At 51.2% G+C, this 17,194-nt stretch overlaps 2 protein-coding genes and 1 long non-coding RNA gene across 5 annotated transcripts; 1 reads left to right on the forward strand and 2 right to left on the reverse strand.

Moving 5' to 3' along the window:
- Positions 1 to 969: 969 nt before the first annotated feature.
- Positions 970 to 8,362, reverse strand: C25H1orf116 (chromosome 25 C1orf116 homolog). 2 transcript variants are annotated; one of them, XM_064636056.1, is made up of 4 exons: positions 8,282 to 8,362; positions 5,040 to 5,169; positions 3,483 to 3,660; positions 970 to 3,020 (listed from the first exon to the last, which is right to left on the reverse strand). In XM_064636056.1, exons 1-4 carry the CDS (start codon positions 8,314 to 8,316, stop codon positions 1,846 to 1,848), a joined length of 1,518 nt encoding a protein of 505 aa, XP_064492126.1. In that variant the 5' UTR covers positions 8,317 to 8,362; the 3' UTR covers positions 970 to 1,845. The 2 variants fall into 2 exon arrangements, with proteins under 2 accessions (XP_064492126.1, XP_064492127.1); XM_064636057.1 differs by lacking the exon at positions 8,282 to 8,362 and adding an exon at positions 8,093 to 8,218.
- A 140-nt stretch (positions 8,363 to 8,502) lies between these two features.
- On the forward strand, positions 8,503 to 13,335 carry LOC135402683 (uncharacterized). Its single transcript, XR_010425211.1, has 3 exons — positions 8,503 to 8,629; positions 9,528 to 9,886; positions 12,604 to 13,335. It is a non-coding gene; the product is annotated as an uncharacterized LOC135402683 (long non-coding RNA).
- On the reverse strand, positions 13,203 to 16,646 carry YOD1 (YOD1 deubiquitinase). 2 transcript variants are annotated; one of them, XM_064636058.1, is made up of 3 exons: positions 16,285 to 16,646; positions 16,046 to 16,170; positions 13,203 to 15,720 (listed from the first exon to the last, which is right to left on the reverse strand). In XM_064636058.1, exons 1-3 carry the CDS (start codon positions 16,629 to 16,631, stop codon positions 15,014 to 15,016), a joined length of 1,179 nt encoding a protein of 392 aa, XP_064492128.1. In that variant the 5' UTR covers positions 16,632 to 16,646; the 3' UTR covers positions 13,203 to 15,013. The 2 variants fall into 2 exon arrangements, with proteins under 2 accessions (XP_064492128.1, XP_064492129.1); XM_064636059.1 differs by lacking the exon at positions 16,046 to 16,170 and having other exon boundaries at positions 16,285 to 16,492.
- Positions 16,647 to 17,194: the final 548 nt, after the last annotated feature.

Raw genomic sequence — 17,194 nt, forward strand, 5'->3', positions numbered from 1 at the left:
CACTCCGCCCCATCACAGGTTAATAAGCAATCTTTGGAAATGAGATTTCTGCCTGGAAATCTGATCAAAACTCAGCTTTCACAGCTCTAGTACATTCTGGTTTTGACTAAAACCAAGGATTGGAAGAGAATCCTTTTGTTTCCAAAACAATCTGGTTTTAAGAAAAGTTTAGGTTCTGTTTCAGGCCAAAACTGCTTTGAGGGAGACCTGAATGCTCTCCTCCTTTCTCATTAGATAATCGAGGTGAGATTACCTTTGAGTCTGCAGCAGTCATGTGTCTGCATTATGCAAGTGATGAGCAGTGAGACAGAGCATTAAGTAGGTGGGTAAGATGGAATGGTCAGAGGAGAGGAGCACATGGATGAAAATGTACCATTAAACCAGGCAAGAGCTTGGCTGACCCCTTTACTTGGGGCTTAACCTTGCATCTTCCTCTCCTCTTTAGACAGTGCTCCTGCTGCCTTTAAAGTCAATCATTTGCACTTGAAAGTCTCCAGCCCGAGGAGTTCAGGGCTGGGTGGAACCTCTCCTGCTGCCTGGCTGCACATCAGGCTGGTTCAAGCCTGCCAGTAAACACAGGAGCACCAGGTATTCCACATTCCCCCTTTGTGCTCCCAGGGAGAGCCAGGAGTCAGAGAATCACAGAACAGTTTGGGTTGAAAGGGAGCTTAAAGCTCACCTTGTTCCACCCCCCTGATCTAGACAGGGACACCTTCCACCAGACCAGGCTGTTCCATGGGATTGCCATGGGAGACTTTGCATCTGCTGATTGTGCACTTACACAAAATCCCATCTCTGTGGCTCCTGGGGTGCAGGATCCCCTGCCTCTGGTTCAGACCCATCAGTTGTAATGCCCAGCTGCTGCCTGGGTGACTCACACTCCTTAAATCAAGATATATTGAAGGTTAAAAAGCGGTATTTAGCTTTCCCAGAGTTTTGATTGCAACATAAATCTGTACTACACAGTCATTTTCTGATCATATACAAGTTTATTAGAGAAATAAACCAGCTCCATTATAAAAGGTGAGCAGCACAGATGTTGGCAGCATCAGCTGGGGCTGAGAGATGCCAGGAGAGTTTGAAAGGGAATGAGCTGGTGTTGTTTCAGGCTTGCATCTCTCTCATTTTTGGGCAGCACTTCTGGATCTGACACCAACACAGCCTGTTGCTTCTGAACAGTCACTTCATGACGTTCATACATCTGCCAAGTGCCAGATCCAGGAGGTTGGGGCTGGGTGGGAGAGCAGGGTGGCAGAGGAGGCAGTGGGATGTGTGGGCAGCCCTCCAGCCCCTCCAGCAGACACCGTGTGAGGGAGAGCTTTGCTGAGCCCCCTCCAGTGCCTCTTGGTCCAACAGTTTTGTGTGTGGCAGTGGTGGTTTTGGGAGGCACTTGCATGTGGGAGGTGAGTGCTCAGGCCTCAGAGGCTGTGATAAAAGTAATAAAAATACCCCCCAAAAAGTCCCGAAGGAACAGCAGAGTCCTGCAGTTCTTCCCAAATAGGCTTTATCCACAGGCAACCCCTTTTAAAACAAGCCAAACCCCTAATTCTAAGGCTTCCCTGTTTCAGTGGATCCCCAAATGCATTACAGACCTTGTAGGAGAACACACCCTGCCCACATGCCGAGTGATGCTTTATATAAATAGCTCATATACACTTGCTATGTACAAAATATTATGTACATGTGGCGTTACTTTATCTGGTCATGAAGCTCCAAACACCTCCGAGGGCCTCTCCTGAGGTGCCAGAGCAGCAGAGCATAGCAGAGGAGTGACCTGCCAGAGGACAGGCAGTGCAGGCACCTGGATTTTGGGGGGAAAAGCCCCTCTCCCCCCAGCCCGTGGAGTTATTCCTTCAGCAGGCCGAGCTTCTTCAGTGCCTCGCGCCGGTTCTCGTCGGTCGTGCCCTTCGGGGCGATCTTCACGCTGACGGCGGAGCGGGAGGGCCTCGGGAAGCTCGGGAGAGGGTGGGATCTCCTCTTGCTGCTCTTCTCCTGCTCCACCTGCCCCTGCTCCTTCAGGCCAGCAAAGTCCTTCCCCGCCACGAGGGACACGGGCCGGGGGCGGCCGCCCCTGAGGAAGCTCGGGGCGAGCCGCTCGATGAAGGACATCTTGCCCAGGGAGCTGCTGCTCTTGGCGCTCTGCTCCTTGGTGCTGGCCATGTAGCTGCTCAGCCCCACTCCAGAGCGCTCCAGGGTGTTGGATTTGAATGCTATTTGTCGGATTCCTCCTGCCTCGGGCTCCCCGGGGACGGGGAGCGGAGCCTCCCTTGGCTGGGGGTGTGGGGGAGGTTGGAGGTGGGCGCTGGGCTCCCTCCTGTCCTGTGACAGTCCGAGCTTCTCCAGTGCCTCCCGGTGGGCTTTCTCCTTCTCCTTGGGGTCGAGGTGCCCGGGGTTCACCTTTTCAGCAGCGGCATCACTGGCAGAGCTGGGCTGAGAGCCACCTGAGGGTGGAGGTGGTGCCTTTACCTTCTGGTTGTGCTCCGTGGCGAGCGGCACTGGGCTGGTTTTGCTGGTTTTCAGGATAATATTTGGTGGCAATTTTCGTGGCTTGGGGGCAGTTGGAGGCCCTCGCTTGGCATCAGGGTCCTGAGAGGCCTCTTCCAGTGTGGATTTCTCTGGCTGGCCCCATGAAGTCCAAGTCTTGGTCTCCTTGGCTGTTTCCCCCTTGGCATCTGAGCGATTGCTGCGTGACCACTCGTGGGTCACCTGGTCATCCTGGAAGGGATCTTGAGGTTGGATAATCAAAGATCCCATGGACTTCACATGGCTTCTTGTGTTGGCTTGGTCAAGCCTGTCCTCCTGTGAAGGTTTTTGTCCTGGCACCGGGTCCTTCACCGTGTGGACAATCACCTTGCTGTCAGGAGCTCTGTTTGCTGCAGGGATATTCCTTGGAAGACTGAAATAGCCTGGGCTTGGAACCACTGCTGGAGCTGAGCTGGAGGAGGCAGAGATGCTCTTGCCACTCTTCTGTTCAGCTGCACGCTGACCTCTGCTTGGAGGGGGAGCCCCATTTCCCAAATCTGGGGAAAGAGAGAGATGAAGTCACACATCATCCCACACGTGGGCTCAGGGCACCTTCCTGTCTGCAGGACACGCTTCACACCCGCTGAGCCAGCGCAGCCACGGCTCAGGACTTGCCCCCAGAGCTCCCCCTGACTCCAGCTGACCTGTCACTGCCTGGAAGTCAGACAGACACACTTTGGGTTTGACAAAGCACCTGGTGAAGGAGGTTAATCAGTGTGAGCCTGCTGGGAGCATGAGCAGAGGTGCTCTGCCCTGTGGTCCTGCTGACCTTGCTCCAAAGCTGCCCGGGAGAACCAGGAGAAGGCAGCTGGTGCCCACAGCGAGTGATGGAAATCACCTGGCTGTGCCTCACCACACACATAAAACTGGGGCACTGCCCCTCCCCTCCCTGCCAAGGGAATGCTCCCCATGAGACATCCCCTCTGCACACAAATCCTGGAGAAGGGTTTCCCACTTACCTTGGCCCATGGAGTCTTTCTTGGGCCATGTCCCAGGCAGCTTGGAGGGCTCTGCATAGTCGGTCTCATCAGTGGAGACCCCACTGTCTGCTTCTGCATCCAGTGAGCCAATGGTTTCTTCTAAGAACATCAAACACTCCTTCTCTTCCACAGATAAATAGTCGTAGCTGTTATCACTCTGGAAAAAAGAACATGAAGCAGTAAAGGTAGGTGTAAAGGTGTTTTCTGTTTAATGTCCTGGTAGTTAAGAGGCAGCTCCTGGCCAGGAGACTTGGGCCCATGGCTATTCCAAAAATTGGTATTGCAACCACTGAAAAATAGACAACTTCCTCTAAAATAGAAATATATATATATATATACAACTTCTTCTAAAATAGAAATATATATATATATTCTTAAAGCCATTTTTATATTGCCCCACTCTGTGTGTCAGAAGATGGGTTATTCTGAACTTGAAAACTTGGCCTCTACCTTTTAGTTCTTTAATTTACTCTGAAATATGAGCAGATGGGTGACATGGGTGATCTATTGGTAAAGACACCTGTCCTGCTCAGCAATGCTGAACCTTAGAAAAATCCTAAATACTGAAGGTTTCTGTGCAGGTGATGAACTCTCCAAGTCCTCCCATTCATACCTCAGCAAGACCCTGTTTAATTTTTGTTGTATTTTGAGTACCAGGAGATATGATATTGTAATATCAGATATTGCTGTGGAAATGCCAGGTTACAAGGGGATTCCTGCAATATATCATGAAAAAAAATGAAGTGCAGGATAGGATGGAGTGAGCATCAGATCAACAAACACAGAGGAGGAGTTATCCCAGGTGGAGCTGTTTTGCAGAGACACTTATCCAAATCTTTTGCCGTGCAATATCACAACCAGTTTTTCCATCCCTATTAAATTCAGAGGGTTTGGTTCTGGTTTGCAGTACATCAAATGGAAAACCTGTCAGGACTGAGTGCTGCACTTCCACATATCAATTATGCTCCAAGTCAGACAGGATGTAATTAGTCCATCAGTCTTGGAATCAGTCTTGGAAGACAAACAAGCTTTAATGGACAGATAGTGAAAAATTACACATCTACACCCATGGTCCAAACTCCTCTCTGCCTTAACTGGGAAATGAATCTCTTGGCAGCTGGGAGGAGCACAGCTCGCTGTCTCCCCCGCTGGAGCCAGTCTGACCCAGTGATCCAACTGGTCTAATCCCTCCCTGGGGCATGGCCAGGCCCCTCCTGCCCTCCATCTGCACCTCTGGGCAGCACAGGAGCCACTGAGCTCTCGGGGTCATGTCCCAAAGGACACCTTTAGGAGCGAAGGCTCCTGAGTGCTGCCGCACCCCTGGCAGGATGGGAAGTCTGGGAGTGCTCTGGGGCAGGGATTAATTTGGTCCTTGTGCTGCCCTGAGCATGGTGCTGTCTCAGGGCCCCCAGGTGTTTCCAAAGCACTGATGGACAGCGGTTTGGAGCAGAGATCTGACCAAAATCCTTCCTCAGCTGCCCAGAGGGGTGCGTTGAGCCCCCCCATGCCCAAGCTGATCACACCAGGGTGACTTACCCGCTGTGAGTGGTTGGAGGCCGTGCTGACCATGCTGTCACAGCTGCCAGAGTTGCAGCCAGCCATCCCCAGCTCCTTCCTGGGCATATCCTGGGCTGCCGTGGCGTCCGGCACAGGGGCAGTATCCCGGCTGGAGCAGGAGAAAGGAGAAGCATTAAGCTGTGAGACTCTCCCCTGGCTCAGCTGGAGGGAGGCTCTGAAACTGCTGGATGGGTATAAATGTGCTCCATCTTAGGCTGCTCTCTCCAGGAGAAGACACAGCTGGGCTGTTTCAAAGCATCCTCGAACTGAAGTTTTCCCCAGATGGGATAAACTCTGGAACAGCCCATCCATGGCCAGCTCGTGTTGGTGAGTCCCTAATCATCTCAGAGGGGTGGATTAGGCAAGGGAAAAAGCTGTGTAAGCCCAGCTCAGCCTCAGAGCTCAGCAGCAGAGATCCTGCCCCAGCCCTGGCTCATGGGACCTCTTCCCTCCACCACACCCTCTGCCAGCCCTGCAGCTTGAACTTCTGAACGTGCTGACCCGAAATGCTGCTGTTTACTCACATCCTTGCTCTGTCAGGAGCTTCCTCCTGGCAAAGAGCTTCCTCTGCCACCCTTCCTTGGGGAGCCATGGGGAGGTGCCCCCGGGGAGGTGCCCTCAGGGAGGTGCCCCCAGGGAGGTGCCCCTGTACCTTCAGGGCATGCCTGGGTGTGTTTGGGCACATGCCTGGCACAGCTTGCAGGGCTCAGGGCATGCAGCTGCCCCAGGGGGGTTGCAAAGAGCACCCCGATGTCCCCTCTGCTCACTCCAGTGCCCCCCTGATGCTCTTCTGGATGCAGCCCAGACCCCAAACACCAGAGGGACCCCAACGTGGCAGCAGCTGCCTGACAAACACCCTGAACTGAGGTTCCCAACCCCAAAACCACCCCAGAGCAGGGTCCTGGGTGGCAGAGGGGACAGTTACACCTGCAGAGAGCTCTGCTGCCCGCGGGGACGGGCCGAGCGCCCACGGAAGGTGTAATTACTTATGGAGGTAAAGCATGGAAGCTTCCAAAATTCCCTGGCACCACCAATTAGTTTCCTTCACACGCACCACCCCCTTCTTCAGGAGGGAACTGGGGCTGCGGGGGCGAATGGGAGCAGCAAAACAAACCCCCCCTGCCACACACGGGGACCCACGCGAGAGGATTTTCTCCGCGGGAGACAGAGGAGCTCTTTGTGCTGTAACCTGGCCACAGGAACAAACTGCTGCTGCTTTTTTTCCTTTTTTTTTTTTTTTTTTTGCCTGTAGCAGGATCAGGGAATTAGATCCAGAGATAAGTGAGCAGAACTGGCTGCTTGTTCGGAGCGTTAGACCCTGAAAGAATTCCTTTGTAATTGGAATACGCCACAAAAATCAGATTTCAACGCCCACGCCCTGACAGATCTAATCCTTCCATGCAGGAGGAGTTTAATATTTCAGTCTTGGCTTTGCATTATTTACTGCTTAAATGACGTTGCAGTAAGTGGTGGCTTTGAAACAGCAATTCCCTGGATCCTTTGAATTCAGATCACTTCATAGCCAGGGCTTTGAGCTGTCAGGAAGCAGATACCTGCTGAGTTTAGGGGACTTTAGGCTTCTGCACAGTTTTGCTGTGCACTTGAACGCCCCCAACGTGAAATTTAGATTTATATCACAATTAGATATACAGATTTGTAGATTTATATCTACTTCTAAGTAGCAAGAGGCTTGACCATGATTGTTTTAATGCCTCTCGCTGCCTCCCTCCCAAATCTGACAGAGCAAAACACTTCTGGGGAAGTGAAAGTCCTGCTTTAACTTGAGCTGGCAGCTGGCTGGGGCCAGCAGTGTCTGAGTGGGAGGGAGCCAGTTTCTCCATGAGGATGCCCACCACCTTCAGTCCACTAAAGAACTAATTTCCTCTCATTCAAACAGTACTTGCAGAGACCTAAAGCAGCTGCCAAAGCTTTGGCAGCCGCCGAGCCCCAGCTCACGGGGAGGCAAAGTTCAGCCCCGAGCTCGCCGGGCGCTGGAGAGGATCTGCACCAAAACAAGAAGTTCATTTTCCTGCCCACCACTTCTCTGATGCGATTATGGCTCCAATGCATAACTCGGGAAAGGGGGAAAAAAAAAAATCAGTGTTGAAACCCCCCCAGTTTTCGTGATTCAGAAGGATTTTACAGTTCCTCCTTTTCGCTGAGGAAGAGCCACAAACTAAAAATGCGACCGAGCGTTTAAAGACGTGGTGCTTGAAAAGCTGTTTTACAGCTGGTTTTCTGTGCTGTGTAGCTCTTACCCCACTAAAAATTCTATTGGAAGAAGCTGTTTTTTATCTAAAACAAAAAACTAGTTTCCCTCAGGCTCCGTGGCCGCTGCCATAACTGTCCTTTGCAAAGCCCACGGAGCCCTCAAACATCAAAGACGTGCTGGGTAGCAATTAATGCTAATTGCTTTATATGAAGAGGCTACTTTCTTTTAGCCAGCACCACTCCAAGCTCCCTATCCGAGCTCTCCAGCAGTGCTAAAGGACCTCGGTGGTTTTGCCATCTGAGGCAGAGCAGCCGAACCCCTCCTGCCTTGGCTTTGTCCTGGCCAGCCCGAAACACAAATGAAAGCAAAACCCCCCCTTTGCAGGCACCGTCCCAGCTGCTCCTGCTCTGAGCAGCACAGCAGGATGGATCCCACCTCAGGGGGAAAGGGGATGGTGGCAGATCTACAGTTTCTCCTATTTAAACAAGTAAATTAAGCACATGCAGCAGCTGCCCGAGCTGTTTGCTGTCCTGAGCACAAGTTTCCCCAGCAGCTGTGGGTCTCCCCAGCTTGTCTCCCACCACCACCTTCAAACCAGCTTTGCTGGTGACACCTCCACCACATTTCACCCTTCCAAAGCAAAGCCCTGCAGGCACCCAGAGCACCCCCCATCCCACCCAGGCAGAGACGCTCAGCCCCTCAACCCGCAGCCCATCGAGCAGGAAAAGCACAGAAAGCAAAGGACAAGAAGGAATAGAGATTATTATTAATCTGTATTTTTTCTTTGTCTTTTTTTTTTTTTTTTTTTTTTTTTTTTTACCAGGCCGTCCGTCGTCGCGTGCTGCCCAATTCCTCGTCCCGGCCGTGCCTATCCCAGGACTTCTTTGCTTTTCTGGGCTAACCAAACAGAGCCGGGTTACACATTAACCCTCCTCCCCGGCGGAGATGAGGCTGCGCGGGCGCTGGGCGGGCGGGAGCTCTGCAGGTACAGCGATCCCCGGCCCCTCACCTGCAGCCAGGAGCACCGGGGCGACAAAAATTCATCTTGCCCCCGCGCAGGGCATCTTTCCTGGGCTCAGGGCACTGCCGAGCCCCTAAAACTCCTCCATGCTGTGACCCCAAAGCGCTGGGTCGTGGCGTGCCGAGCTCTCCGAGCCAGCACAGGCAGCACCCGGGAGGCTGCGGGCTGGTACCACCCAGCTCACTCACTTCCCTGCTCCGCCGGGTGTCCTCTGATGTCCTCGGCACGGGTTTCGCCGGAGACTCCTTAATCCGACATCCTGTTCTGCCGCATAGCTGCTCGCTGACACTCGGGGCACTCCGAGCTGCTGCCCTGACCAAAAAGCCTTTGTACACGGTAATTACGTCCCTGGCTGGGCGTTTGCGCCCTGAAACGCGTCACCCCCACAACAGGTTTCTTCTCCCGGGTGGTTTGTGCAGGAGGTCCCGCAGGCTCGGGAGTAGGAGCCGGTTCCTTCTCTCGGCTCTTAAAAACACAGACTGTGCTAGAACAGGTATGTACTTGTAGACCAGCAGAGCTTCCCAGAGGCCAAAAGTTTGCTGCGTGCTGCTGTGCGCTGGCAGGAGGTTGTAAGGACAGGTAGAAAGTGTTTTGGAAGGGAAGCTTCGCCACTGAGCTTTATTTACGTGCTAGGGAAGGGGGTGCCCAGGTCTGTGCCTCTCCAGGGCTCATTGTGCCAGCACCGACTTGCAGGTCCCTTTGCCCCTCCTGGAATATTTCCTTACATCGGGCCCCTCTACAAGTTCATTCCTCTTCACGCTGATACGTTCTCAGAAACTCTGCTGAGGCATTTCCTGCGGCAGCATCCCCTTCTCCGAGCACGAGGGTACCACCTCTGCTGCCTCCCTCCAGGGGAAGACAAAGACGAGCCCAGTTTGTCCGGCTGCAGGACCCTGTGCAGGGTGACACCGACCCCCAGCCCCCGATCTGCCCCGGTGGTGCTGCAGGAGCAGCTGAGAGGAGGCAGTGGTTTGTTACTACCCCGACTTTGGGCTCTACTATTAAAATCAGAGCTTTTCTCGCTGATAAACAGCGCTTTGGCCCTTTATCTCCCCTCTCCTCTCCCCTCTCCTCCCCCAGACTTGTACCTGCTCTGCGAGGTGCTTCTCACTGAATAACCACAAACATCCAAGCAGAAACCCTGCAGGAAATCTTCAGCACTGGCACAGCCACCGGATTCATTCACGTTTTTTGTGCTTCGGTGATTTTTTTTTTTTTAAAGTTGTATTTTTAGCGAAAGGCCGTGTTGCAACGCATGTTCCCTTCTCCACGCGGAACAGGGAAGTGGAAACATCAGCTAATTAAAGACGGAGAGAAAAGAAAGCAGATGAGCCAGGAAGCTCCCACCTGCAGCGCTGAGCACCGGCATTGGGGCTGTTACAAAAGGGGACGTGTGCCGAGGAGCAAATCAAGAAGCCAGAGGCTGCTGACGAGCCCAGCCGGCCCCAGCCGTTCCTGCTCTCCCACGCCGGCCCGCAGCAGGGAAGGGATGCGGACGAGGCACATTCGGAGCGTTGCGACAGCCGGGGATGGGCGCTGGGGGCAGGACTGGTGGAGCTGCTCCGGGGGTGTTAACTGGTGTCCTGCTGGATGGTGAGGCGATTTAAAGAGAGTTTAAATGTTGAACGCTATAATTTATTAAGTCTTTTTAATGCTAAACGTTAAAATCGGTTAACTCTTTTTAACTGATTAATTAATTTTAAATTTAAATTGAAGTTTTAAGGTCTCGCCGGTTTTTGCTGAGTTGTGCCTCAGTGCTGAGGCTGCTTTAAGAGGGGGAGCAAATCAAAACGAGGAGTTGTTTTGTTATTTCACCGCAAACAGCGTGTGAATGAGCAACAGGAGAGGGTGAGGGTGTCCTGACAGCACAAGGCCTCGAATGTGTGCAGTAAAACAGGCAGAGCTGGCTGCCTGCAGAGCCCGGTGGGGGTCAGGAAAGTGTCATGATCCATTAAGAGAAATCTTGAGCTCCTCTGAATCAGATGCCCAGGAAGAACCTGTTCTTTTTCCACATTCCTCCTCTTCCTCCACTGAATATAGATAGCTCTGACCCAAAACAAGGTCTGATTTCATATATATGGCACGAAGTACATGCAAGGAGTCAAATGATGCAGGGAAAGCTTCACAATGCCCTGAAAGGACTTTGGCACGTTCTCAGACCCGCTGGGCCCCACCCTGTCCATAAACACAAATGATTCAGGGCTGGCCCCGAAGGAAACACATCCACATGGCGTCACTGATAAGATTCTTGTCAACTTAAGACGTTTATTTGACTCTGTGGGGCTGTTGGACACTTTCCTTAAACCAAATTGCAGGCACAGCCTGTGTGCTGACAAATCAGTTATGGAAAATACCAGGCAGTTGTTGCCTGCTATTCCACAGCACTTTACAGAAGTCATTAAACCCTAATATGGCCAAGGAACTCTATTTATTATCTCTATTTTACAGAACAGAGGTAGAGAGCTGAAGTGATGTGTTTCCATAGCTTGGTTGCCATTAACTCAACACCAGAAATGAGAAGGCAGCTCTCAAGGTGTAATACAGTTCCCCAACATTTTCCTCAAGGCTTTAATTAAAAATAATAGATGAGGAAACTGTAATCTTGGCCAACCTAATTTTGTTAACTCCCTATTGCATTTCTGTTACAGAAACCATTCTGGTGCTCAGATTGGTGAAAAAACAATATTGATTTCACCCAATTTGAAGGAATTTTACCCTGCCCAGGCCAGAGCAGAGCAAACCTGATGGCAGTTTTTACAGCTGGATGCAGTTGGATTTAAAATGCAGGCAAACATTTAATTGTAGGATGGTTGCAATTTTCAAAGTAGCAAGCTGAAAACTTTTTGTGTTCCTCTTATTAAGGGTTTCCCTGGCAGGGAGGGGTTGGCAGGGCTGGCCCATGGGTGGGTTCGTGCAGGGCAGGGACAGTAAGATCAGCCAAACACAGATGATTCAGAGGTTGTGTGTCAGTCTGATTTCTCAGAAACTGCCCCAACACGTGGGTTTCTGTTTCAGGCAGAGAAATTCCGCTTTTTCTCATTCGTGCCTCTCCTGCTCCTCTAAGGTGGAGAAGGGCAAATAGATAACTTTGCTTGGGTCAGAGAGCTTTAAAAATGAACATTGTGTTCCTGTGGTGCAGTTTCATAGTGGGTTGTTGCCTCAGGACTGATCACAACTGTAGCACTGTGATGTTCTCCACCAGTTCCTGATGAAAGTGGGATGGGAACAGGAGTCTGTCCCCAGACTGTCACCAGTGGCTCCTCCTGTGACCCTGCACATGGAAAGGTGCTGATTTAAGATGCTGTTTCTGTACCATGGAACAAGATGTTCCTTTTCTCAGTGCTCTTTTTATCTGAGTTCATCCAGAACTAAGGAATTGGGTTTGCCCTTGAGAAATTCAGGGTATTACTGATTTTCTCCCAAGACTGGTGTTTCAGTCTATGGCATCCATGGACTAGATCTGTGTACCACTGAGCCCAAATATTTGTAAAGTGTATTTAATGATTTATACATTTCAATGCATAAAAGATTCTGGAGGTATGTAAAATTCTCTGTGAGTCCTGGTATCTCAGGTATCTCTTGATATTTATCATAGAATCCCAGAACAGTCTGGGTTGGAAAGGACCTTAAATATGATCTAGTTCCAACCCCCTGCCACAGGCAGGGCCACTTTCCACAATCCCAGGTTGCTCCAACCTGGCCTTGGAGACTTCCAGGGATGTGGCAGCCACAGCTCCTCTGGGCAACCTGGGAATTTAAGGCTTATTTTAAGTGTGTGTGAGAACAGAAGTGATGGTAAGGACATAAGTCAGTATTATAGAGACTTTCCAGACTGCTCTTGCCAGGTGAGACTATTCCCTACCTGTACCTGTGTCCCACACCAGCTCTAGTCTAAAATATCCCTAATTAACATCTTGCTGTACATTTAATCACAGTTCAGTGCAAATGTAGGAGTGATGTTTGGAAGCTCATCCCACTAATAGCAGGATGTCATTTTTGTGATAATTCCCTAAAGGTATCATTAAGGGCAGGCAAATCCTGGTTAAAAGGTACTAAAAAAAAAAACAAACCCTGAAAGAAAGGGAGTTGTACTTTAAATCTACCCAGACCTTACATTTGAAATAATGTAGATATTTTTGTTTGGGCCAGTTTAGGAAAATCACAGGTGGTTCTCTGACTCAGTACCAGAGGTTACTGTATGTTCTTTGAGTCTGTCAGCCTGTAACAGTGTGAAATTTTACAGCCATGAATTACAGAAGTTCAGTTGAGATTTATTTTTTTTTTTTAAGCAAAGAGATTTTATTTTCTAGGCAACAAAAGAAAACACCCAAGCAGTGATAAGTGACACGTCTCCCTCAAACGGAACTGATTCTCTCTGTCAGCAGATTTCCAAGGCAAACATGATCTAGCAAAGCTAAACACTCTGGATTAAAGAATGCTAATTAGAGAAAATACTGCAACTGAGAGATACCAAAACAACAACAACAACAAAAAGATGTTTTACACACTTTGAGAAAACCATCCAAGGACACGAAGCTAAAATCTAAGTGTTGCTCCCCGAAGTCAATGCGTTTGCAAACATGGCAGACAATAAATATGGATCTTCCACTCCTGCTTCAAAGACACCCAAAGACACCTCGTGCACCTCTCTGAGGTAGGTTTTTGTGTCCATTTTACAGATGGCAAAGGGTGAGGATCAGCTCCTTGCCCAAGGCATCTCACGGCTTCCCTGGGAAAGCTGGGAACACACCTCGGGATTGACAGTCTCTTGGTCTCATTCCTGGACAGGATTTCAGCTCAAGTAGTTATAACACAGTGTAATCTTCAAGTTCCTTTGAACTGGCAGGTATTTCTTTAGGTTTTTAAGCATCAGCTTCTAGAGGGCTGGTTTTAATGTTGCGTTTTGGGGTTTTTCTTTCCTTCTTTTCCTAATGACAAGCTAAAAGCAGAGCGGGGTTTAACACTGGAAGCTAAATGGTTTTCTACAGGAAACTTCCAACAGTGCTATTTTAATACTGAATTAAAACCAAACCTGGTCCATAGTGCTCTTGGTGATTCTAGTCTTTATGTTTAATTATTCATGCCGTAATTCAGAAAAGCACTTGTGTAATTATGTTTCTTCTTCAATAAGACCTTCCTGTGTTTCAAGATCCAACCGGGAGCTTTCGCTGAGAACTTCAGTGAAACGTGATTTTTGTGTAGAAAAGGTGGTTCTGCTGCACCACTTTAGTCAGGTGCCTTAAAGAATGGAGGCCTTTAAAACTGGATTTTAGGTTCCACGTGGAAAGTGGGTTTTTTTCTGCCTCAGTCCAAAGATAGATGCACGTTCTTGCTCCCCGTTTTAAAAGTGCAAGGAAGGTCACTCAAGACAGTAACAGAAAAATGGCAGGCAAAGAATATTTTAAAATTCAAGAAACAAGTATGTGTTGCAGGCATTTCAAAGGAAAAAAAAATCCCCTTCAGTAATATGCACCTTTACAGCACCTTTTAAAAGACCTCAAAAGCACTTGCAGTTATGCCTCACAACCCCACTGTGAGGTAAGATATTAAACCCATTTAATCTTCCCTGATACTCAACAGTACAAATACAGCTTATTTTGTTCTGAAATTTCAACTGCACCTTTCATTATCAGAATTAAAAGTCTTGCTACTCTACAGTCACCAGTGATAAAACAAACACATTAAGGCAGAAAGCAGATGAAGAAACTTCAAGCCTCCCTTCTGGCTCAGCACTTTAAAGGGCAAAACTTATTACCAGCAAAGAGTGAGAACTCAACCTTAAAGTGCTCATAATACAGTATTTGGAACCTGGAACAGCTTTGTAACACTATGGCCATGACTGGCTCTACTCAAGTAAAGTCTGCTTAAATGTATTTAACAGATGCAAATTAAGTTACTTCCCTAACTACTTATTTCCCTCTTGCCATAATTTCCAATACTATTAAGAAGAAGAATACCAAGTATTCCAGGAAAACATGCCTACGTTCTGATGCAGTGTAAACACCAGGGGGGTTGAGAGTTATTTTTTTTCAAGCAACTAAAAACTACCTATGGAGGATTAATAGGTTTATTCAACACTTATCCATCTACTCATTAATTTAAAGAAGGCTACCTTAAAGCTTAGAGGCCACTTCTTTCCCTAAAGTTCTCTTCACACAAACTACAGTCTGTTCCTGATGGCAACATGGTGTAGGGCAGCTCTGAGATCCTCTTTTTACTACAAATTGCATTTTGATGTTGTATTTGCTATTTCTATTACACGAGCAGCTTCTCCTCTGAGAAGTGCTCCCACGTGCAGAGCCTAATTCTCAGTGTAAGTAATGCTGCTATGTGTGTTTCCCAAACCTTTGGATTCATTACTTGGAAAATGTAGAGGTTCACTCAGCAACTCAGAGGTGGATTTTACACCAGTGTTGAGCCCGATTGTGTCTGTCTGCTCAGACCACACACACAAAAGGTTATTCCAGGAATCGAGGTGTAGCTGCCCCTGCCCACCACCTGCTATGTGAGGAGATCCCTATTTCCAATCCCCTCCTCCCAAACCTGACCACCAGGAAGTTAACTTTGCTACTTTGCTTTTCAAGCTTTTCTATTTTTTTTTTTTTTTTTGTCACGAACGGAGTTTTTTTTTCATGGTTGCAAACAGCTTATCTGGGGGAATCCAGAATCTGATCCTGGACCGGTGAGGTAGTTGATGGAACCATCCTCATGCTGCCCGTGTCACACCTCCCCGAAGTTGGTGTGTCCAGTCTCCTTGGCGTGTTCCCTGGCCTCCAGCTGCCCCGTGAGTCCCTTCTGGCACACCATGCAGCGCAGGGCGAAGCGGTTCACGTCCGTGAACTGCCTCTTCCTCCTGGCCTCGTCCGCCAGCTCCAGGGCCTGCGCCAGCACCACGTCGTCGCTCGTGGAGAAGATGGTCTGGGGGGGAATGTCCGAGTCGGGGATCCGGCGCTCCAGGGGGTCGTAGTGGATCCCGTCGTAGATCAGCAGGACGCGCTTGGCGTAGCCGGCGTCCTCCCCGAAGCGGTCGATGCGCACGGTCTGCGTGTCCACCACGCAGATCTCGCACTGGTAGAACTTGGACAGGATGGACACCTCGATGGCCCCCCCCCAGGTGTCCTCCCTCCTGATCCAGTCACAGTACTCCCTGTTGGTTTTGCCCAGCACGGCCTCGCAGTAGGACTCGGGGTCGCTCGCCACGATCTGGGCGATGAGGTTCCGCATCTCCGGGGCGCAGCCGGGGTCGTACACGCCGCCCTCCACCACGTAGGACACGCTGGTGAACAGGCAGGAATTGTCTGCTGGGACCACCCTCCTGGCCAGCACGGGCACGGCCTCCCTGAGCGGGTGGGACATGGTTCTCTTGGCCACCACAGGCGGGTCGGGGTCGGGCTTGGACGTGTCCTCCTCGACTATGAGGGTGTCACCTGCCAGAGGGGAGACATGGCAGAGGTGAGAGGGACGCAAGCCGGTGGAGTTTAAAGCTGCTGTTAAAACACAACAACACAGCTGTGGGGGTGTTGTTGCTGTTGCTGAGGGTCATAGAACAGAATCGTGGAACCGTGGAATGGTTTGAGTTGGAAGGGACCTTAAAGATCACCCAGTTCCACCCTCCACTAGCCCAGCTTCCAAGCCCCGTCCAACCTGGCCTTGGACACTTCCAGGGCTAGGGCAGCCACAGCTCAGTATCCTGATGGAAAAGAGCTCTATCCAAGCAGCCGGAGGCAGCACAGCGGCCCCGGGGGGACTCACCTGGCGTGTCCCGGTCCCGTCCCCTCCAGCCCCGCGCCGCTGCCGCCGGACCCCCGGGACGCCGCCAAAGCACCACCGGCGCTCCCCGAGCAGGAAACGCTCCCGAGCCGGGTGTTGACACCTCCCTGGGACAGGAACCGGCCCGACCGCCGGCTGATGACGGGCGTGCGCGCCACGGCCTCTCTAATTAACGTAATTACATTAATTACATCGCTCCCCCCCCCCTCCCCCTTCCTCACCCGAGTGGATGCCGAGCTCGCCGAGCCGCCGCTCGCCGTCGCTGAGGTCGAGGGAGCGCGGCGGGAAGCCGAGCAGCAGGCGCTGGGCGGGGGCGGGCACGCCGGTGAGCGCGGCCAGCGCGGCCTGCATGTCGCGGAGCGGGGAGTGCGGGGACAGCGCGGGCAGCGCGTGGGACCCGCTGCGGGCCTTGCAGCGCAGCCGCAGCATCGCGGCCCCCGCACCGGCACCGCCGCCCGCCCGCCCCGCCCGCTCTCGCGAGAGCGCGCCGGGGGCGGGGCCCGGAGCGCGGCGGCGGCGCCGGTTGGTTTGCATAGAGGGCGGGGCGCCGCGAGGAGCTCATTTGCATAGCGCCCGGCGGCACCGCCCACCTAATTTGCATAAACAGATCTCTGTGTATATCTCATTTGCGTAACAACGGCGGTACCGCCCATCTCATTTGCATAGCGCTTGGCTACCGTGTATATCCCGTTTGCACAGCAAGCCGGCCACCTCCTTTGCGTCTCGCAAGGCACCGCCCCCTTGTCATTTGCATAACACGACCACGCCTGTCTTATTTAGATAGCGCGACGGCACAGCCCGTTCATTTGCATAGAGGCGGGTGCTATGTGGATCTCATTTGCATAGTGCGGGGCGACACCGCCCATCTCATTTGCCTCGAGACGATCACCGCGTGCGTCTCATTTGCATAGTGCCGGTTAGCACCGCCCATCTCATTTGCATAGAGAGGGACAACCGTGTGTATTCATTTGCACAGCGCGAGGCGTCACCGCCCATCTCATTTGCATAGAGGCGGGCACTGTGTGTATTTGCATCGCCCGCGGTGGCACCGCCCATCTCATTTGCATAACAATGGTGCCCCTTACTTGTATAGCACCGGGCTCCCCCGCCCACCTCATTTGCCTACAGCGC

Source organism: Pseudopipra pipra, chromosome 25 (assembly GCF_036250125.1).
Source record: "Pseudopipra pipra isolate bDixPip1 chromosome 25, bDixPip1.hap1, whole genome shotgun sequence".
NCBI lineage: Eukaryota > Metazoa > Chordata > Aves > Passeriformes > Pipridae > Pseudopipra > Pseudopipra pipra.